Source organism: Sinocyclocheilus grahami, unplaced genomic scaffold (assembly GCF_001515645.1).
Source record: "Sinocyclocheilus grahami isolate Dianchi unplaced genomic scaffold, SAMN03320097.WGS_v1.1 scaffold20.1, whole genome shotgun sequence".
In the NCBI taxonomy this organism is placed as follows: domain Eukaryota; kingdom Metazoa; phylum Chordata; class Actinopteri; order Cypriniformes; family Cyprinidae; genus Sinocyclocheilus; species Sinocyclocheilus grahami.
In genome coordinates, this window is record NW_015505199.1 from 67894 (window position 1) to 91432 (window position 23539).

The 23539-nt window shown below is 35.9% G+C and overlaps 1 protein-coding gene and 1 long non-coding RNA gene across 6 annotated transcripts in view; one reads left to right on the plus strand and one right to left on the minus strand.

Annotated features, from left to right (window-relative positions):
* Nucleotides 1–51: 51 nt before the first annotated feature.
* LOC107555623 (uncharacterized) lies at nt 52–11352 on the plus strand. The gene is made up of 3 exons (XR_001605185.1): nt 52–123; nt 10828–10835; nt 11342–11352. It is a non-coding gene; the product is annotated as an uncharacterized lncRNA (long non-coding RNA).
* Nucleotides 10828–23539, minus strand: part of ptpdc1a (protein tyrosine phosphatase domain containing 1a) — a 14105-nt gene continuing 1393 nt past the window's right edge. For 3 of the 5 annotated variants that reach the window (XM_016238445.1, XM_016238437.1, XM_016238424.1), the window contains exons 2-10: nt 18484–18582; nt 16419–16590; nt 15687–15767; nt 15469–15587; nt 14213–14350; nt 12940–14075; nt 12616–12801; nt 11444–11554; nt 10828–11307 (exon numbers count right to left, since the gene is read on the minus strand). In XM_016238445.1, the coding sequence (XP_016093931.1) occupies nt 11173–11307; nt 11444–11554; nt 12616–12801; nt 12940–14075; nt 14213–14350; nt 15469–15587; nt 15687–15767; nt 16419–16590; nt 18484–18574 (2169 nt within the window). In that variant the 5' untranslated portion in view covers nt 18575–18582 and the 3' untranslated portion in view covers nt 10828–11172. Of the gene's footprint in view, nt 11308–11443; nt 11555–12615; nt 12802–12939; nt 14076–14212; nt 14351–15468; nt 15588–15673; nt 15768–16418; nt 16591–18483; nt 18583–22816; nt 22950–23539 lie in introns of those variants that run through there. The other 2 variants (XM_016238430.1, XM_016238454.1) reach the window with 2 other exon arrangements.

Here is a 23539-nt window from a genome sequence, read left to right on the forward strand (position 1 = left end):
TTCTCCAATGACAATGATAGCGTCAGGCCGGCTTTGACAGATAGTCCTTTGACGAGGGGCCAAACCAGGAATTTTGTTACAGATAACACTCGCTCCCAACGCAATCACTGAGGAAAAGCCCCTGTAAAGTTGAAAAATAATGGAATGTTTAAATAAGAAAATACTGAATACCTAAAATACAGTTTGAGTGGAATGGGCCATGACTAAAACACAATTCATAGTATACAGTACATGTAATTCATAGCATACAACAAAACTTAGCACTTGAGCACTTTGGGAGGCAAACTAGTATATGGATATATGGATGTGTTATTATTGATGCATTATAACAAATAACATTTAATTATTGTTTTTAGAGACTTGTCACCAATAAACAACAGAAAAAGAAGAAAAAATATAATATCATGCTGTAAAGATGGACATACAGTATATGGGTCACTGACAATACAAGATGATAAAAAGGATTTTTTATTTTATTTTGAAGTCTCGTACCAAGTTCTTAGAAATGTCATCTTTGTAGTGATGTTGGTTTTTCTACAAAAATCTAATTTAACTTTCAAGTAAAAAGCACTAAATTACTTTACACCTTGAAAACATGTCTACGCAACTTCTTTTTTTAAATGATGTATTTGTGTAAAAACATTTTTTTTTTTTACAGATATTGTGATGATATTTCATTAAAAGACAAAAAAAATGATGAGGGTCTAAATGGGTCCTTTGTTTTAATACATCTAGGTAAGAAATGTATATTCTCTGTGCGCTCCTTGGTGAAGATAATATCGTAGTAACGCCAGCTTCTTAAACAGAGCTTTTATCTATTTTCCTGCAGCCGTTTGCTCCTCCCATGAGAAAAGAAAACTTGTTCGACTTTAGATTCCCCCCTCGCCCACCTCAAGTCCTTAATTGCGAGGTGAGAGATGTGTTCATCTCTTCACCTTCCAAAAAACTGATGTCAAAGAACCTTGTGTACTCAGTGGCCAAGAGCAGTACAACAAATATGAAAACTGAAAACTGAAACAAAAACGTATAAACTTGATATGTTCTATAAGTTAGTTTAATAACAATAGATGCACGACAAGTTAGATGAAATGTTCATAACAGAAAGATCGTTCCACGAAAAGGGTCCCTAACATTTGTGTAAGCAATGACTTTAACAGCTCATATTATATTTCCACATCAACAAATCCTGCTGTTACCATCATAACTTATCTATAAAATAATGAACAAATCTATAAATGAGAAAAAAAACTATTCTAATACTTACTGACTTCGTTAGTCTTTTTTATCAAATTGTCAATTTGTCAGTTTTTATTTAAGAAAAGTCAATCATGTAAAATCAAGTTGTATATCTGAATTGTGCAAACTTTTAAAATTCATGTAAAAATATGAAACATCATATTATTGCCAAATTTAATTGCAACCGTCCATCCCAAAATCAACCACACTGCAATCGCCTACAGATCCTTCATGCATGCAAAGTTTGGCAAGTTTACAGGAATATAAAAGTATAGCGGAATAATAATAATTAACGAAAGCAACATAAACCCAGCATATGCTTAATACAAAATAAAAGACATACTCTTATACTAAACCAGGCCGATCATTCATACAGAGGACATGCTGCTCCATTATCCTGTCAAGTTCAGCCATGTGTTCAACATAGACAATACAACAGCGCCATCTCCAGGATGAATGCATGATGCTGAGGTGGTTTTGGGACGTCTTTCACTCTTACCCTGAAAATATTTCATTTCTTTGCCTGTTCAAAAATAGGCATTAAACCAGGAACCCTTTAATACTAGTAATAATAAATATATTTTACATCAAAGAAAACCACAGATAAGTGTACAAATAATTTATTGTATTTGTTTAAAAATTAAATCTTGATTTAAAAATCACATGCATCACATTTTCTTAAATAACCAGGTGCTCATTTGGTGTGTATTTCTGCCCCTCAGGGAAGGCAATAGATTGTATAGTTATCTTCTACAAAGGATAAAATCACTACCCTACAACTATACAATCTACTACCTCACACTGCGCAAGCATTGCAGTCTCTTTTAACAATCAAAAACATTTCAGCTTGCCGACACATACCGTGACAAAGCTATCACTGATATTAAACATCAGGAAACGCAGGATGATACTCCGCAGCTCCGTTTTCACTTTGAGAAAGACAGCAGGATGTATAGTTATCTCCCAGTGTGGGTGTGACCCTAAAACTATACAACCTACTACCTCATCCCACGGTGCACATCGCCTTCTTTCAACCTGGAAATGAAGTAATGGATAGGGACAGAAGTAACCAAACTGATGTTTTCCGAAGTCCTTTTTGTCCGCCATGTTAAGATTCTTGCCTCAGCATCTACCACATTTCCAAATGCACAGTCAGTCTGTGGACAGGAGAAGGTTAGTGAATTAAGTTTCATCAATCTGCCGACAAAATAAATAGACTGTTCAAAACTCAAAATAGTTTCTGCTCTCATCACACATCATTAGACGTTACTGTGAAAGAACGCATTATGGAAAATAAATAAAAAAAATAGACTCCAACGAGACGGCTACGGGACTACAAAACGGTCCCTTTAAACGGCATGGGCAATGCAGCAAAATGGAGGGGCTGGCCAAGTTACTGGCACCCTCTCAGCACCAGGAAGCCATGTTGACATCGTGTGTGACTTGGCTACGTACTAACATCTCAAGATTAAATGCCGCCACATTCGGACAGTTTGGCTCTGGGATAGGTGTCAGTAACAGCAGGCAAGCAAGACTGAACCAGAGCACCCAAAGCCTTGGTTTCAGCCTTATCTTGTTGGTAGCTTGTAGGTGCGTATGATTCGAAATACAATTTTGTGTTTTTAAATTGAAAGTTCACCCAAAAATGAAAATGTTCTCACCCTTAGGCCATCCAAGATGTAGATGCACTGGTTTCTTTATTGGAACAGATTTGGAGAAATTTAGCAGTGATTGGCTGCTGTCAGAACAGCTGAAAAAAACATCAAAATAATCCATGGGTAATGTAAGTAATCCACAAACTGTGTGTTTGTAATAAACAAATCCATCAAAACATCTTTAACTTCAAACCATTGTTCTTGGCTAAAATAGGAGTCATCTATCCATAATATTGCTTTCTCCAGTGAAAAGGTTGTCTCGTCTGAATCAGGACAAAAATATGCATAGTTCATTCACTGTTTGTAAATGAAAACGGTCCAAAACCGTTCTAAACAAATATGTTGGTGGATTGTGATGTGTGAGAACAGGGGATGGACCTTTTCACTGGAGGAAGTGTTACGCATTACGGACTCATATTTTGGCCAGAAGTGATGGTTTAAATTTAAAATGCCTTGGTTTCGTTTCTTACAAACACGCAGCTTTCCACTTCACAAGACGTTAAGTGATGGAGTTGAGTGGATTACTTGTGAATATACTGGTAAAAAAAATAAAATAAAATGTATAGCCTGAATGCACTGTAAGTCGCTTTGGATAAAAGTGTTTGCTAAATGCATAAATTATAAATTAATAATTGTGATGTTTTTATCAGCTGTATGAACTCATTCTGACGGCACCCATTCATCGCAGAGGATCCACTGGTGAGCAAGAGATGTAATACTGATTTTCTCCAAATCTGTTCTGAGAAAGAAAAACTCAACTTCATCTTGGATGACTTAGGTAAACTATTCCTTTTGCGTTTCTAATGTTAAGTCTGTTTCTGCAAAATGCATTCTGATAATTTTTCATGAAGCAATGCAGTTGAGCTTATAAAAAGCATGATTAACTATGATAAGGATGCATTGAAAATTAAAACTTTAGTGTTATACTAGGTATAAGCAGTACATACAACAACTGTAGTTGCAATATTAAAGTCATAAAATGAAGTGTTTCCTACAGGACATTGTTTTGGCACTGATTGCCAATCTTTACTTACTGGTTTGTTACCCAGTCGAGTGATTTGTTCACAAGCTGGACAGCATATTGCACTGTATGACCCATTCTTACATGCTGTCAGCAAAAATAACTCAATAAGTTTGCATATTTATTGTCAATATAATATTGTGCCATGAGCTGCAGTGCAGTACATCTCCTGAGTGCAGGAAACACTGACATAAAGACAACTGAAATGATTATTTTAATGACAAAATAAATTAAATAGCAAAAAACAGGAAACAGGATCTTGTTCAAAACACAGTTAAAGTAGAAAGACAGTGGCAAAACATCCATCCCAAGGATCTGGCAGTGAAAACATTACATTTGCCCACTTGGCATTTGGCAACACAAGCATAACTTATAATTCTGGCAGTTCTGCGAGTTTTCCAATCATGCTGCATATTCATCTATGAAAGGGCACGTTTCTGAGGACACCAGTGCATGCATGTGATACTAGTTCCTCAAAGTGCCTCAAACAATCAGTTAACTACACTTAATAAAAAAAATGTGCTACTGAATTAGCTGAGAATACTATCAGTTTTTCAATCTGGGAACCCTTACTTACCTTACTTCACATACAGTCATTCTCTGAAAGCTCAGTATGTGATACAGAAAAACAGCAGACACTCGATTCAACGCTTGAATGCTCTCAAAGAGAGCATTTGTAGTTGAATGCCGTTTGCATTCGCAGTTGAAATGTCACTCCTGAGGTTCTGTTGCTCAAGCTCACGTGTCAAACTGACTTAAGAAATCCCACCTCACACCTCAAGTCCAGATATCTTAAAATATTCCTCGGATTTCTGTACTCTAGCTCACAGCTAACAGTGAGATTCCTCATCCACATGTATTGGGATTCCAAAACGTTATTTTACAGAGAAAAATTAAAGACAGACAGTCATATCAATCGTTTCTCCCCTCAAACTCCTTATATGTTGCTCAAATTTCCCTCCCTTAATGCATAAAAAATGGCGGTCTCCAGCGGCTAGTCTGTAAATACATCTATCGCCCAAATATAATGTCCAAATATGAAAACTGCACGGAATTTTTGACATACATTAGACTATTAAATTCTTTAGAGAACAGCATGTGATATAGCGTTATCGGCTCTATTCAGATGGCATGCTAGGATAACTTAAGTGTCCCTCACAGGCTAGCCAGCCAGTTTACACATCGCTCTTAAATAATGCAATAAGCAATGGAAACTTCTTGTAAAGTTGATCGGACGAGAGAAAAATACAGTAATGCTCTACAAAATCGACGCGGTATCCTTGGTGATAAGAAGGGACCGTTTTGAAACACAAACGCTCTATCATACCTTCACTGTGTCCTCATTGGAAGCTGAAGGCTAGTCGGCTAACGGCTAATAGCGATGAACACCCGCGGTCAGCGTGTGCTGAGACTCCAGGACCCGGATGAACTCGTACGGACTGACGAAGAGGGGACCTCCCTCTCAGCTCTGGCACTCCGGTTTAGGAGGGGTTTATTTATACATTCATTTATTCATTTATGAATTTATTGCAATGTAAATAATTATGTGAAGAAATTATTAGGCTGTATAAATTATCATTACATTTGAAAGTATTTTCTGTTACTCATTCATTAATTGTTTAATATAGTATAGGTCTACTAAAATGTAATGTTTACTATAGTTAGAAATATGTGTAATGTACTATATTATAATATAATTAGTTGTGATCGACAGACAGTTATTAGAAATAAGAGAACGTTTTCTACCACCACAGTTTGCTACATAGACTGAATTTTATTTATTTATTTATTTTGCTAAGGGAGGATAGGCTACCATATCGGAAGTTTTTAACGGCAACATGGGCGGTTGATGACCATCATGATTATTAACCCATTTAGTCATTAACACTTTTTTAAAGTGAAGTTCCTGTATTTACCAACCACCAGATGGGGCTGTTGGTCTGGACATACTAGCTTCTTCTCATTACGAAAGTATGAACTATTAATACCTCTTACTCATTATTGGGATAAAAAAAAAAACTCTCACTGTTGATTCAACCAATCAGCAACACATTGAATTACACTAAGCGGAGTCATGAACAAAGTTGGAGTAAAGTAGAAGAAGAGTGTGCTACAGTCTGCTATTTATCTATGTGCAGTGGGTATAGACAAGAATCACTTAAAAGAATCACATTTTGTTGCTTTGTGGCCTGGAATGAAGACGGTTTTGTTTTATCCAGCTGTATTTACTCGATGCAACTTATAACATCAAAGAGGAACATATAACACCAACATGTCAAAAACAGAGTTGAAAAAAGGATCACTCCCTTGTGTCAGTATTTTGTTGGACCAACCTTTGCTTTAATTACAGCCTTTAGTATGTTGGGATTTGTCTCCACTAACTTTGCACATCTAGACTTTGCAATATTTGCCTGCTCTTTCTGTATTTACCAACCACCAGATGGGGCTGTTGGTCTGGACATACTAGCTTCTTCTCATTACGAAAGTAAAACACTGTTCTTTTTTTTTTTTACTATTAATACCTCTTACTCATTATTGGGATTAAAAAAAAAACTCTCACTGTTGATTCAACCAATCAGCAACACATTGAATTACACTAAGCGGAGTCATGAACAAAGTTGGAGTAAAGTAGAAGAAGAGTGTGCTACAGTCTGCTATTTATCTATGTGCAGTGGGTATAGACAAGAATCACTTAAAAGAATCACATTTTGTTGCTTTGCGGCCTGGAATGAAGACGGACACAGTTTTTGTTTTATCCAGCTGTATTTACTCGATGCAACTTATAACATCAAAGAGGAACATATAACACCAACATGTCAAAAACAGAGTTGAAAAAAGGATCACTCCCTTGTGTCAGTATTTTGTTGGACCAACCTTTGCTTTAATTACAGCCTTTAGTATGTTGGGATTTGTCTCCACTAACTTTGCACATCTAGACTTTGCAATATTTGCCTGCTCTTCTTTGCAGAATTGCTCAAGTTCAGTTTATTTACCAACCACCAGATGGGGCTGTTGGTCTGGACATACTAGCTTCTTCTCATTACGAAAGTAAAACACTGTTCTTTTTTTTTTTTACTATTAATACCTCTTACTCATTATTGGGATTAAAAAAAAAACTCTCACTGTTGATTCAACCAATCAGCAACACATTGAATTACACTAAGCGGAGTCATGAACAAAGTTGGAGTAAAGTAGAAGAAGAGTGTGCTACAGTCTGCTATTTATCTATGTGCAGTGGGTATAGACAAGAATCACTTAAAAGAATCACATTTTGTTGCTTTGTGGCCTGGAATGAAGACGGTTTTGTTTTATCCAGCTGTATTTACTCGATGCAACTTATAACATCAAAGAGATATAACACCAACATGTCAAAAACAGAGTTGAAAAAAGGATCACCCCCTTGTGTCAGTATTTTGTTGGACCAACCTTTGCTTTAATTACAGCCTTTAGTCTGTTGGGATTTGTCTCCACTAACTTTGCACATCTAGAGAATGAAGACGGACACAGTTTTTGTTTTATCCAGCTGTATTTACTCGATGCAACTTATAACATCAAAGAGGAACATATAACACCAACATGTCAAAAACAGAGTTGAAAAAAGGATCACTCCCTTGTGTCAGTATTTTGTTGGACCAACCTTTGCTTTAATTACAGCCTTTAGTATGTTGGGATTTGTCTCCACTAACTTTGCACATCTAGACTTTGCAATATTTGCCTGCTCTTCTTTGCAGAATTGCTCAAGTTTAGTTAAATTTAATGGTGACTGTTTGTGGACTGCAGTCGTCAAGTCATTCCACAGATTTTCAATGGGGTTTAAGTCTGGGCTCTGACTAGGCCATGCAAGAACATTCACTTTTTTCTCCTTCAACCACTGTGTGCTCAGTTTTGCAGTGTGCTTTGGTGTCATTGTCATGTTGGAAGATAAAAATTCCCATTGACAACTTTCTGGCAGAGGGCTGCAGATGTTCCTCAAGAATTTGACGGTATTTCTCCCCATCCATTTTTCCTTCTATCCTGACAAGTGCTCCAGTCTCTGCTGCAGAGAAACACCCCATAACAGGACATTACCACCTCCATGCTTAACTGTAGGAATGCTGTTATTTGGATGGTGAGCTGTATTGGATTTCTGTTAGACATATCGTTTTGTGTTGAGGCCAAATAATTCAATTTTAGTCTCATCTGCCTCAGAATCTTCAAGGTGCGTTTTGGCAAAGCTCAGTCGTGACTGCATGAGTTTTCTTGCAACCCTCCCATACAAGCCACATGTGTGGAGAATTTGTGATACTGTTGTCACGTACACACAATGACCACTCTTTGTCATAAATTCCAGCAACTGCTTAGTTGCTGTAAGCCTCTTGGTAGCTTCTCTGACCAATTTCCTCCTGGCTCTTTCATCCAGTTTGGAGCGACGTCCTGATCCAGGGAGGGTCTGTGTTGTACCAAATACCTTCCACTTCTTGATTACAGACTTCACTGTGTTCCTTGGCATTGATAAAGCCTTTGATTTTTTTTTTTTGGTATCCATCTGCTGGCTTGTGCCTGTCCACAACTTTATCCTTTTGACAGTACCTTGCCACCCATAGTTGATTGTTTGCTTCAGTTGCACTACCAAGGACTGAAATGCTTCAGGAAAACTATTTCCATGCTGAGCTAATCAAAATGAACACTGCAGCTGATCACAGTAGAAAGTCAAATGGCTTTGTGTGCCATTGAGAAGGTGATTAGCTACACCTGATTGAGTTTACAAATCGGTTTCCAACTCAGTGATTCTTTTTTTCTTCTTCTGACATGTTGATGTTATATCTTTCACTTGGATGTTATAAGTTGCTCTGAGTACATACAGCTGGATAAAATAAAAACTGTGTCCGTCTTCATTTCAGGCTGCATAGCAACAAAATGTGATTTTTTTTTTAAAGGACATATTTTAAACAGTATTTACCTCTGTTTTACACCTGGCACATGTCTTGATCTATGAATCATCAGTAAAAATGCTGAGAACAAATGCTGTTGGTTCACACTCTCCACTTATATTCACCCCAGATGCTACATACATCATCTCTAGGAAAACTATTTCCATGCTGAGCTAATCAAAATGAACACTGCAGCTGATCACAGTAGAAAGTCAAATGGCTTTGTGTGCCATTGAGAAGGTGATTAGCTACACCTGATTGAGTTTACAAATCGGTTTCCAACTCAGTGATTCTTTTTTTCTTCTTCTGACATGTTGATGTTATATCTTTCACTTGGATGTTATAAGTTGCTCTGAGTACATACAGCTGGATAAAATAAAAACTGTGTCCGTCTTCATTTCAGGCTGCATAGCAACAAAATGTGATTTTTTTTTAAAGGACATATTTTAAACAGTATTTACCTCTGTTTTACACCTGGCACATGTCTTGATCTATGAATCATCAGTAAAAATGCTGAGAACAAATGCTGTTGGTTCACACTCTCCACTTATATTCACCCCAGATGCTACATACATCATCTCTAAAGACAAGGCATTCAAATATTTTTTTATTTTCTGTAAAAGGATAAAGAGAGGGTCAGCCTAAAACAAAATAAACAAGAGATAAACGTCTTCACACAAACAGCAGCACTCTGAAAATCTCAAATGTACAAAACACATTCCTAAATTCAGATTCATCTTCATATTTGGCATAACTTTCAATTAGAATATAAAACACCATTTATCACACTCTGGTGGATTTACGCATGGAAAATCACTTTGTGACCTAGCGGGACATGAGGCAGGGAAAAGGGTGCCCTTTTACGCAACTTGAGTTTGTTTGATGCACTTCTGGCAATAATTACAGCCGCAGAGCAGCTCCAGAACAGGCCGAATGAAAAGATCCAGACACACAGGACAAGACAGAGTCTTAAAAAGAGTGTTCTACTTTTCAAACATGCTAAACACTTTTAAAACTTAATGTGTTATCTTGCCTTATTCAAAAACTGGAGTTAGCTGCTGGGCAACACTTCAAAAACTACACAATCAGAATTATTATTTGCGGCATTAGCTGACCCGGATGACCTCAGTCTAATTTATGTTTTCTTTCATGAAATAATGATCCACACACATGCAAATAAATATGATTTATTTAGAAGTTTAATAAATAAACTTGCTTAATGGAGGCAAAGTTGAATTAATATGTTAATAAGACAGTGTGCCAAAGGTAACATTTGGAATGTTAATTTTATAGACTTGAATGAAAATCGAATAAATAAAAAATAAGCAGTGCTTTGGAAAAACCCACAATAATCTATCTTTAGGATTTGGACATGAAAACATCTTACAATTCTTCCACAGACATGAATGAATAAACATGTATTCTGCTGGCTACATGATATTTACTTAAAAAGACAATGATAACATTTTAGTTGACAAATGAGGTCAGTTTCAACACCACAGTGTTATCTAGTACTAAAACACCACATGACAAACATATTTGTACATATTTCTTCCGATTTGTTCTTTTTATGTTAAAGAAGCAGCTTAGTAATAAATAATGCCAATAAAAGGTAAAGAGCATCCTGCAAAAGCCTGTCTACGAGGCAGTATTTTGCTTCATTCTAGCAGGAATTGTATTGATACATTCTCAATTTATTTTTCAAAATTGTGATCAAGCCCATGCTGAGCTAATCCTAATGTAAACTGCATTGCATTATGAATGAAAGCATTCAGTTGTCCTCTATTATACCTTAAATACAAACCTTTTTGAAACCTTAAATACAAATTGCAAAGGCAAGAATCAGCAAATCTGGCAATTTGCTTCATTCGATAAAAGCATTAATAAGTGTATCATAAAATGAGATGTTGCACAGAGATATTATTTGGTTCAATAAATATTGAGGTACGTCTACAATTATCTCTCTATTCAAGCAATATTATATGACAAAACACATTTTCATGAGAATCCTCAGTTCGTTAGAGCAAAACAAAAGCATAAAAAATAAACATGACATACTTATTAATAAATAGTTTCCTCAGTTAATAAATATTGTGTATCAAAAATAAACTATTACGAAAAACAAATTAGAAAAATAGCCTAACATAACCTTGTGGCACACACATGTATGGCAGTACTTATTGTTCTCACACAAATAAAAAAATTTACAACACATTTTTTTGAATGAGCAATCGTGGCAAAGATACCACTGAAAAACAGTAAATCTGTTAGTTTGTCTCTCTGTGTTTGCTTGATTTTTTTCTTCAAAATCACAGTGCAGACGCCAGATTTCAGTTTCTCACCCTCTTGATCAGTGTACACGGAAACAGTGGCAGGTCAGCTCAAGATCCTCCATTGCTTTTGTTCTCAAATCATTGAGGACAGGGATCATGACGTCTTTTAGAGTCTTATAGCTTAACTGCCCGTTCTCTGAATCTGAGGAAATCTAGATTAGACAAAGATTAGAATCACATAATTAGGATAAATAATCTAAAAAGTATCAAACCTTACTTGGTGAAAAAAAAACATCTTCAATTGCCACCAGTAGTCTCTTGTGAAAATGTTTTGTGGCCATGACTTACCCAAGTAAATGCTTTGATTGTGCGTTCAAAAAAGGCATTCTCAACCTCTTCTGGTATTTGAAGCAAATGAGCAGCGCAGTCAAGAATACACAGAAGGGTTTGTTTTTGTCCCTAAACAACATAAAAGCACACACACAGATGTTTCAGTGTACACATAATCCATTTAGATGGTGAAAAAGGAACATTTGTAATAAAATATACTCTAAAGGAGTGGTTCTCAACCAGGGGGCGTCTGCAAACTTCCAGATAAGCTCCGGTAAGTCTTAATAGTAATTGAATTTAATTATGTTAATCTTAGTCATGATGAAATGGAAGTAGCAACAGATCCTTTGTTTTCAGTATTTTAAAATACATCCGGGTGAAACAGATTATCGAAAATGTAGGATGGGGACTTGGTTCTATCAAATGGTTGTTCATTGGATTTTGAGATGCGAGCGATGCACTCAAAATTGGCATATGAACCTGAGTCACCAGAAAGAAGTCTGATACTTTCATCACAAGGTCCAGTTATGGAATTTTGAACAATGAAAGAAAAGAAACATATGCACAAATTATATTGTTCACAACAAGTTTTATAACATGCATTTAGAAAATAGGGAGAATTTTCATTTCTTTTTTCACTCTTCACATTGTTTCAAAACAGCTTTATAGAAAATCATGATGCTAATGTTTATAATATCTTAATATCTTCAAACCTTATAGTTGCATTTCGCAGATTAGAACTGGGCGATAATACAGTTTACATTTTGTGATTATACAAGCAATCAAGTAGTTGAGGTATGCTATATAGTGTATATATAGTGACTATAAATGAACTACGCGAGTATACTGTATGTGTACGGATAAAGTTGAGCATACCAACTTTATATAAAGAGCTAGACGATAATATAGTTTTTTACATTTCACGACAACAAAATCAGGCAGTTGAGATTTGCTATACAGTATATATTGCTTTCTCTGAGTGTACTGTATGGAAGAGAATAAGGTTGGATATAATGCAAATTATACATTTTTAAAACTTAAAATTAAAATGAATCAACATGCAAAAAGAAGTACAGCATAGGTACAAATCAGCTTACATAGGAGGGCTTTCAAATATTGTCTTGGAGGCCTTGGAGTAAAAAAAGTGGAGAACCACTGCTCTAAAAACACTTTTTCATGTGGCTTGATACCTTGTCGAGTGAATTCAGAGCATGTTGGGGATTAAGTCTGTTTCCAGCCAAAGTCTCAACATCCTCTTTTGTGATGACTGGCTCCTTTAGTTGTTCTAGCCAAGACCACATGAGCATGGAGAGCACCACAGGATCTCTCTCGGTGCACAGCCTTTCCCATACACCTTCACGGGAGTTCAGCTCTGTCTGAGGGACAACCGCAATTGCAGAAACAACTGAAAGTTACCGAGTGAATATCTGAGGTTGTGTTATAGAAGAACAGGATATGGAATTGAAGTTCTTAGACTCAATTCTTCCGAAAATATTTCTAATATTGCTCCCTACCTGCCACGTTGAGACTGTGCTCCTGAGATCTTCTCCATCAATGTCCATCGTAAGAGCTTTGGCCACAAACAGATGACGAGTCTCAGGTGAGAGTTCACTTTGAAGCGTTAAAATAGGAACATCTGTCAACTGTTGTATGTCATCATAGGTTGTGTTTTCATTAGGGCTGAGGTGACTTTTGCCAACTTGACGTGTTGAAAACATGCTGTCACTGGTCCTCCCCAGAAAGCCATAGGACATGCTGCGCTTTGTCTCCTTCGGTGGTGCCCGTTTTACGGAGACAGGAGAGCAGGATACTTGGCCTTCAACTTTTTTGGATTGGACCAGGGAGCTACAGGAACCAGTTGAAGAGCCATGTTTGGGACTGTTGTTGATTTCGGATGTCAGAAGGTCAGGGGTTTGTTTAGCTAATCTGCTCTGCGACACATAAACTTCAGTAAAGTTTAACCCAGATTTGATGCCAAAAGCATTCTGGGGACTTTGTAGTACCTGCACCCTGGGGTCCAGTTTGTTCAAGGCTGAGTCACTATAGCTAAGACATTTCCTCAAGATGAGCTGAGACTTGTAGGTATTGTCTACCGTCGGCCATCTCCAAAGCACATCAAATTCCTGGTCGCTACAGAGAGGCCGGTCATGAGGTGGATCACATTGGGTTTCTTTAAGAAGCAAGCTGGGTTGGTCGGGAGAGCGAGGTGAGGATATGGGAATCCCTTTCCCCCTCATCTCTTTCCCTAACTGCTGAAGGGCTTGCAGCGAAACTGTCTTCTCCACTTCCTCTGTGAGGTCTGGGATGTCCAACACATCCTCTTCCCCCGTTTGCCGGTCCTCTGCTATGTCCAGAAGGAACCTGCAGACCAGGTGTACGATTTTTGGCACGTTCTTCATGAGACGTGCTTCATAGCCATGCAGCAGGTGCCGCTGACGAGTCAGGTACTGAGACAACGTGACCATGTGAGCTTTGGGCTCTGCACATGAGAAAACACTCCGCAGAGGCACAAGGAACTGGGCGAACTCTCGCACACACAACAGTTGGCCACGAGTCTGGATGGAATTTGGACGTTTAGCTCTAACAAACAAAATGGCCTGATCTGCACTCATCCGGGATGTGAATACTAAGAAGCATGCTATTAAGACACCTAAGAGAGGACGAATGTGCATTAAGGGTAGTTAATAATCAGATAAATGTATAAGGATTTAAACAAATCTATTGCAGTTATCTTCTGAAATTCTTAAATGATCACAGCAAAATTTTCAAGAGAATCAAGATACTTACCTGTTCTGCCAAGTCCAGCATGGCAGTGGACAGCCATTTTTCCCTCTTGCACGGCAAATGACATCACCTTCACCATGTCAAGGATAGTAGTCAAGGATGCCACGCCGTAGTCCTTCCACCCGAAGTTGTAAAAATAAACTGGAAAAAGCCAAATGTATGTCTCTTAAGATGAAAAAAAAGTCTCTAAAAATGTTATTCAAGAAATGCAGTTCAGACAGCATACATTTTTTGCTATCTATTTGCTTTTAGCATGTTTATGTTGCTTCATTTATAGATTTATTGTCTTAACCTAGTCTAAAACCCAGACTTTCAACCTTAAACTATTCATATTCATCATAAACATGACTTATTACATGTTCAAAACAATGATAATCAAAGTCAAATAAACCATTTCAATATTTGTGTAAAAATTGTCATTTATATATTTGTGTACTTAATAATTGTTTAAAAAATGTCACATGTCCCAAAGCTGTTTTTTTCCTTAAGTTAGTGCACTTGTTTTCCAAGAAGACTATTAGAGTATCACTTGTAAACTTATATTTTTGCTGTGTATCACTTCCAATTTACAAGCTGTAATTTTAATTTAAACATTTTATTTAGGTTACATTAAATGCTAGCTAGGAAAATAATCTTAGCAAAACAAAGGAGATATTTTATTTTAAAATGATGAAAAATGTCATTTCCACCACCGTCATTTCAATCCCAGACTGCTAAACACAAAACATAATTTGTGATGTGGTGGAAATGACACTGTAGTGGAATTTTTCATTATAGATTACAAAAAACAGGGCCAAATAATCCCATAGTTGAAGAAACACCTCTACATGTTGTCTATTTTTATGTAAAACCATATTCTGTTCTTTCTGGATAACTGGGAACATAAATTATAAAACACACATAGGATCTCTCATCAGTGCTGACTCTTCTTTAATTTGAGAGACGCTTCATGCATGTTTCGACATGCAGCGCTCTTTGGAAATTGTGCCTTACATAGTTTCCCAGAAGGTGCTGTCTATAAGCACAGCACCACTCTCAGGAGATCTTGTTAAAGGCTGCCAATCCCCCGAAGCCTAAAACTCCTGCAAGCACGATCACTTCACGCATAGAAAGCAAATATTGCATAAAAGGTTCTTTAGTTTGTCTAACACATTGACAAATTAATGTGATAATAGTCAGGATTTATCCCAGCCTGATTCCCCCGACCACTGAGAGAGGAAGAGGTGTATGATGTTTGTGTGCATGTGTGAGTTACTCACTCCCTGCCTCCATGAAAACCTCTGGGCGATAGGTGAAACCGCTCTCTGACTCCAGAGTGCTGCCGCAGCTGGCGTGTTCCCCTGGACGCTGCAGGTTAATTACTGTCTTTAAGCCACACCTAGAAGGAAGTAAGATTAAGCATCAGCAAAGCAGTCTGTGGTCCATCTTGGGAATCAGTTATTGGTAGCTTGCCGCTGAGCTTACTCATACAACATACTCATGAAACTGTTCGATGACGTTGAATTTTTCAATGGTTTCAGTTGAAGGTCTTGCCATGGCTAACAGGTTATCAGTTATCCTGTAAAAAGAGTATAAGTTAAATATCAACAAAATATCTGACTCAATAACATTAATACAAATATTACAAAATAAGAACAAAAAGAAAAGCAAATGGTTAATATGCGAGCAATTTTTTTATTGTCATATCAGTATAAAAGGCAATATCATATTATTCATAGAAAATAAAATAAAGGAAATAATAATAAAAAAATTGTCGCCCAGAATTGACAAGCAGTTTAGAGATTGGATGGAAAATAAAATAAATTAACCAAGGTTTATTTGTTTGTTTGTTTACCTTATCAGTATCAAAGGAAAAAAATTAAATAAACACATAAAAATAAAATAAATAATAATAATTTGTATTTTATAATATTTTTATAATATAACAGATTTATTTTATAAAATTTGTATAATATAATAATTTTTGTTTCTTTGTTTTTTTGTCATATCAGTATCAAAGGCTATTTTTATGAAAAAATATAATAAACAAATTAAATGTAATGGATTCAGTTCATTTAAATTAATAGTGTAACATTTTTGTTGCCTTCGACTAACAATATATCTGAGTTTCGAATTGTTTAGGACTAGTACAAAATATTTTAGCATGTTCATTTCAAACAATGCACATTTAGTCTGTTTCATTCGATCAGAGAGCAAGAAGATGGCTTACCAGGAGGAGTACAGTCCTTTGATGGCTTGTTCTTTGTCGCTCCAGCGAGAGGGGTTTTCGTACTTGCACGCTCGACCACCACACGCCATGGAGCACTGCATATGTCCTGGGATGACATGCCTCAAAGTCTCGCCCACTTTAGTGTACTTTGCAGTGGGTACTCTGACATTTACTGGAGAGATAGTTGAAGAAAAATTAGATTTCCAAATTCAGTCATCAGACTAATTAGCTCCAACTTAAACATGACATATTACATCCACAATCTGTGATGTCAGTCTGTGCCTTGGACATGCTAAGCGCCACAATGACCCTTTGAGAAGAGGAAGTCAGAACTTGCATGGCTGAGCTACGCCGCCTCTTCAGCAAGATCTCTGAAACTGAGTGCCGGCGCGTCTTTCGAAAACCCATGAAGATCTCATCTACCAGGGAAGAACAAGCCCATCGCTGCATGTCTCCCGTCTAAAGTACTGATGACACTACATTTAGCACAGCCTGAACAAACTAAGCGCTGACCCCAGAGCAGTGAATCATCGCTACACAATCACTGCACTGCACAAAAGAGGCATGAGAGACCAATCCAATCCAATCGGTTCATCAGTTGCACTTGAAGGGGTTCTCCATGGTGATCAAGTTCGAAGTCAGTGGGAGGCTGTGCAGAAGCTTGAGTGTGTGTTGTCTCAGGTGGAAGAGAAACAGGGTGATGTGTTTTATGGAAATGCTCCGGTTGCATAACCCTGCATGCGTTTCAACAAAATGAGGCTTGAATTACACCTTTTCAACTAATGTACTCCATCTGCTGTGCTGTATACAAAGATTCTATGTAACTCCGATCATAAAAACTGAATACTACATAAAATAAAAGTAGTTTCCTACTATCAGCACACATCCAAAATCATCCAAAAAGCTTGTATCAACTTATTATACAAGGCAAAATATACATTAAAGTAGGGCTGCACGATTATGACAAAAAATCATAATTGTCAATTATTCCCTTGAAACTGTAATTGTGATTATACGATTATCACAATTTTCATTGAATGATGTTTTGAATAGCTTTATATCATTGTTTGAAGCAACTGCATGCCATATTTTTATATGAAAATAAACAAACACTTTTGTGGTTTGGTTTCTTCTTAAAAAAAAAGAATATGCATGGTATTATGTTATACTAAATCTAAAATGAAAACAATGGAGGAAAAAAACCTTAACATAACTTGTAGAAAGAAAAAACACATTTTAAGCATGCAGAATAATGTAAGTGGACTCTTTTTTTGTAATTGTGCCTTTGAACGGTTATGTAATTGTGGCATCCGTAATTGTAATCACAATTAGAAATTCGATTAATTGTGCAGCCAAAACGTTTTCGGGTTTAACCCTTCCACAGTGCCATTTTTATGTTTTTGAAAGAAGTCTCTCATGCTCACCAAGGCTGCATTCATTTAATAAAAAATACAGAAAGAAAAACAGTAATATTGTAAAATATTATAACAATTTGGAATAACTGTTTTCTATTTTAATATATTTTAAAATGTCATTTATTCCTATGATGCAAAGCTGACTTTTCAGCGGCCATTACTTCAGTATTCAGTGTCACATGATTCTTCAGAAATATTTCTAATATGCTAGTTTGGTGCTCAAGAAACATTTAATATTATTATTGATGTTGTGCTGCTTAATATTTTCTGAAAACCATTTCTTTGATGAACAAAGTTCAACAGCATATATTTTAAATAGAAATATTCTGTAACATTATAAATGTCTTTACAATCACTTTTGAATAATTTAATATGTCTGTGCTAAATAAAAGTATTCATTTCTTTAAAAAAAAAATCTTACTGACTCCGAACTTTTTAATAGTAGTGTATATCAATAACAATGAATCCATAAAATTGATCAAATTAAATTGTCATTCATTTATAAACAAAAGGCTGTTTAATATTTCTGTCTGTTCAGTCCTTGCATATCAGAATCTTAGATCAGAACCTTAATTATTTTCAATTACAGACTGTGCATTAAGCATTTAAAATATGCCCCAGCCACAGGTAGAGAAACAGCAGTGTATTACCTGGCTCCATGTCAGTGCTGGACTCTCTGCTGTTAGCTGAACTGCTGGTGGAGTAGGGCAGGTCACTCAACAAACTGACGCCTGCTGCCATGGCCGACACTGGAAGGTGGAAGCAAACATGGTGTCAAAGCTTCCGACACAAAACAATGGCAGGGTAAACAGTCAGGACACAACATAAATGTGTAAGTTGCAAGGCTGGTTGCTGGGGAGTTTTCCCTCCTGGGAGGAAAATGTACTAAGTGTGGTGTTGTGTCACACATTGGATCTAGCGTCACTGCAAGTGGCATATATAATGAGAAAAGTGGTTACAACCTCTTCCCTTCAAAAGCTCTAGATAAGAATAGAGTGTATAATAAAGAACTTTACATATTTAAAGGTGATCTTGACTCTTTAGGAAACCAACAATGCTGTTGTTTTCCATAAAAATAAAAATAAATCAAGATTTTTACAGGAATTAACCTTATAAATGAATGAGAGGACTACAGATTTCCAGTCTTTTGTTGTTGTGTGAACTAAGTGAGGGTTTTTTTCTATTCTATGCTAGTATGTACAGAGAAGCTATGGAAACTTCAATGTGTCAGTTTAACCCTGCACTCCACTGCATATCAAGTGTCAGCGGTGACTACTCACATTACTATTGTGGCTGTAATATCCATTACTTTAATCACAGATTGGAGCAGCAATGGCTGTAACGGTCATGCTCTAAAACAGAGCTATTACTTCTGGATTTTCACATTACTGCTTATTAATATCTTGCATGATAAATTACTTTGGTCTGAGAATGGTATAATACTTTTATTGTGCAAAATTGGGAGTTTATTCCTAATCACACTTTCTAAATGTAGTTTGAAAGCACTAAGAGGAGTTATATTCAATGACAGGGTATCTGCAGGATTTTTAAGCTCAAATTTAAGACTTTTTTAAGACCTGCACAGATCAAATTAATACCATATGAGTGGGGTAGGGCAATGTCTATGGTAACATATTAAACTGTAAAATGACTGTAAAAAGTATGATTTACCATTCAGATACAGGTTTTCACAAAAACAAAACGTTTTATAAAATGATAAACTTCACATTTCAGCCTTTAAACCATTTTCAAGAAAATGGATGTGTCAAAAGTATCAATTATTATATTAATTAAACAATTATTATCAATCAATTATTATATTAATTAAATAACCTATAAATATTAATTGTTTAGCTTTTTATAATGCATTATCTGCTTGTCAATCCACCAGTTCACATTTACAACTCTGCGTCTTTGCAGCATAAAAACATGGGTTGATTTTCACATTTGTCTGAACAAAAACACCAGAAGGGCTGATTGAAAATGCAAATTCATTCTCTGCCAGCAGGTGGCGCTTTCAGAACTGCAGAAATATAGGGGTTTCCCCGATAACCACAGTACACACAGCAGAGCAGCACCTGACTTTGAAAGTTTAATCATCACATTAAGCCATATTGCAATTCTTGTCTTTCCATCCACACATTTAAGACCTCTTGAAATCATAATTAAGACTTTCTTGTACCATTTAAGACTTTTTATGGCCTTAAATTTGATTTGAACTAAATTTAAGTCTTTTTAAAGACCCGCGGAAACCCTGAATGAACTCTGCAAAGACCTACAGCCTGTTCTGACTTACTCCTATACCTTGTCTAACTTGCAATAAAAGTTCTCTTGTAGCTGATGATCCAAAATCTATATTCTATGAAATTCAATTAAAAAATTAATGCTACTCTGAAAAAAAAGAAAAAAAATGTCTCGAGATATTAATTAATGTTTTGAATTAGTTAAAAAAAAATCATTTTCATTTTAGATTAAGTAATTTTGTTGTTTTTGTCATGTTTTATCTTTTTTTTTTTAAATAAGTATACATAAATTTCATTAATTTTTATTAATTATAATTTTAGTACATCCAACAAAAATGGTACAGACTAACAGCCTTCTCTCTTGCTCTGGTTTGTTATATCTTTTTTTTTTTTTTACAATTATTTATATATAAAAATATATAGAGTTCAAATTATCCTGTTTCAAACAAGGACTTATCAAGCCAACATTCAAATTTTGTCTTGATGAACATTTCCATCAAGTTAACTTATTGATCTTTAACAATGAAAGTGGATTAGAATAGTGCTGCTTTAAGTAATGACTATTTGCGTTAGGTTTCTGTAGTGATCTTTGGCATATTCAGGATGATGTTAGCAGTCATTTGATACGCTATGATTAATTCACACTGTAAAATGAGAAGACGCATGACAACAGAGTGGCATTATGAGTCATTGTAACGTACACTTCTCCTTGATCACTGATCCAACAGAGACCAAGTGAATGCCCACCTGAGCCACCCAAAACCTCAACCTGACACGAGTCAATCAGTGCGTGCTATTCATCGGATTAGGAATGGATTTTTCCTAATCCTGATCAACACTTCAATATAAAAGAGACACCTTATATCTCAGGTGCTTTCAAGTCAGTCTTGAGTCTTATATTTTAAGATCATTTTAGTTCCTTAATTTATTCCTATTTTAGTCCTGCACTTCAAGTGTTTATAATCGTTATAATGCATTTTAATAAATTAACATTATGAACATGCTTGCAAACAATATTCCAGCTGTCACCCTACAAAAGCTGTTGGAGTCTGAGCTTGGGTGAATCCTTGAACGCTGCCCACTGGATTTAATCAAAGGGCGCTGATCACTTTCATCTAAACTTTGAACTGATTTTTCAAAGCGTTTTCAAAACCAACAGAGTTATGAAAAGGACTGTATACATACTTTATATATCAGACTAGTGTTTTCGCTAAAATTGCACAATTATTATTATGCATTAATTATTATCCAAACTACTGACTGGTTTCTGTTACCACTAGTTACTATTTTGATGAAAAAATGGCAGTTGTTTATGTAATAAACCATGAAATTATCTTTAGAGTTAAAGGCTGTAGTTTATTCAGCATGTCCCTTATTGTACTGTTAAGCCACAACCTCTCAGCATACTGTAAATGACAGCTTAAATGTTATAGTGAATGTGTTTAGTTAGGCTTACACGGCCTTTCAGATACAGTGTTGCCTCAGCCAATCATAGCACTCACTGAAGCGTTTAGAGAAATCTTGCTGTTGTTGCTGGCTCAGTGTCTGACCCTTCACATGCCCTCTTCTTTAGAAACCACCAAGCACACGTGATGTTTCTGCAGCTACAGATCTATGCAGACATCTATCATGGGAAACATTCAGCTAAGAGTTTATTTACATCAACATAAGACATCCAGACTAAACTGCATCATGAAATCCAGCTCAAGGTCAAGAGGAGAAATTTGTTTTTGTAATGTACTGCTTCCCTGATTACGGAGTGAAGTACATTTTATATGCAACATTCAAAAATAAATACATACATAATATATTCTTGTTGTTGTTGTGTTGTACAAAGTGTATGACAATACAGTGCAGCTTAAAATGTTTAATAAAATGTTTGAAAAAATTGATTTGAATCTGGGAACGCAAACTTGCCAAATAAAAACTATACCACTAGAGTAACACATATACAAGCAACCAATAAATTATAGATTTTAGTACATCCAACAAAAATGGTACAGACCAACAACAGCCTTCTCTCTTGCTCGGGTTTGTAATCACCTTTTTTTTCTTTTTCTTTTTAACAGTAACATATCTATATATATAAAAATCTTTAGGGTTCAAATTATCCTTAAACTGTTTCAAACAAGGATCTGTCTATATTTGTCTATAAAAAATCTATAATATAGATAAATTATAGATTGTTTTAAGTTTACAAATTAAGCTTGAACCACACTATAATAACAAGATAAAAACATGGCGGAAATTGTCAATTAAAACAATATATTATTCTGCACACTGGATGATAAAGTCATCCTAAGTATATCACTGTTATTATGAGAGGAATCAAACTCTATAACAGCATGCTTTCAAAAGACTAAACATAAGTTTATAATACACATTTCCAGTATCTCATCTGTGTTAACTGCTTTCATTCCAGAAATGAATGCATGTGTAACATTCACTGATTGACAGTAACATGCATTAAAGCTCACCAAAAGGACAATGCAGCTTGTTTTACCTTTTGCTCTGTAGATCTAGCATTCCTGTATAGATACTATTCTCCTTATATACACCATTTCAAAACAAACCGAGACGCAAATACACAATAAAAGAGTTTAAAGAGCAGAACACTAGATGAACCAATTGACTGTATGGTTAATCTTTTGCAGTGCACCTCTCAGATAACTAACCTTTATTGCTATTGTGCTAAAAGCAAAGGCTAACATTAGGGCTCATGTGTCCGATTGTTACATACCTCGGTCCCTATATCCGGTTTTTGTTAGCTACAGACCATTGTTTCCATTAGGATCATGGTGAAATGCAAAAGCATTCATCAACAACAGACAGTGTCGCGTGCATTTGTATCAGTTTCGCTGCTCAAGGGGATGTTACACTGTAACAGGTTGGAGGAAACAGATAAGGCTTGTTATTGGCCGATCCGTGGTCATGTGATCAAATGGGGCTGTAAAGCACGGCTGAAGAGCGATGAGCGCATGGGAGGGAATGGGACTGAAGTTGAACACTCGAGGAACAGCACATTTGAGTGTTATCGACCTTAAGCATGTACTTCATCTTCTTGAATTAATGAACTGAAGAACTTACAAATAGATATCTCTGCCATCGCAAATGATGAAATCATATTTCATAAGGTAGTCACGAATGCAAACGTCTTTGCCATTAGCTTATGTATAAAAATCAAGACGACTGTAATATATAATAAAATAATATAGTGCCCACATATGAAAATGCCTCTATTAAAACATTTTCTAATTGGATATTTTTACTATAAATTATAAGAATATTCATTTATAAGAAGCACAAAGTCGAGGTTTTAGTATTTGCTATTATTTGCTTTAATGTCACCAGCACTCGAGCTGTGCGAACAATTTGTGTAAAACCTAATTAACGCATATTATCCCACATGATTTGAGAATGATCCAATAGCATCCTGTGTTTCAATCGAAGCAAGAACATCTGA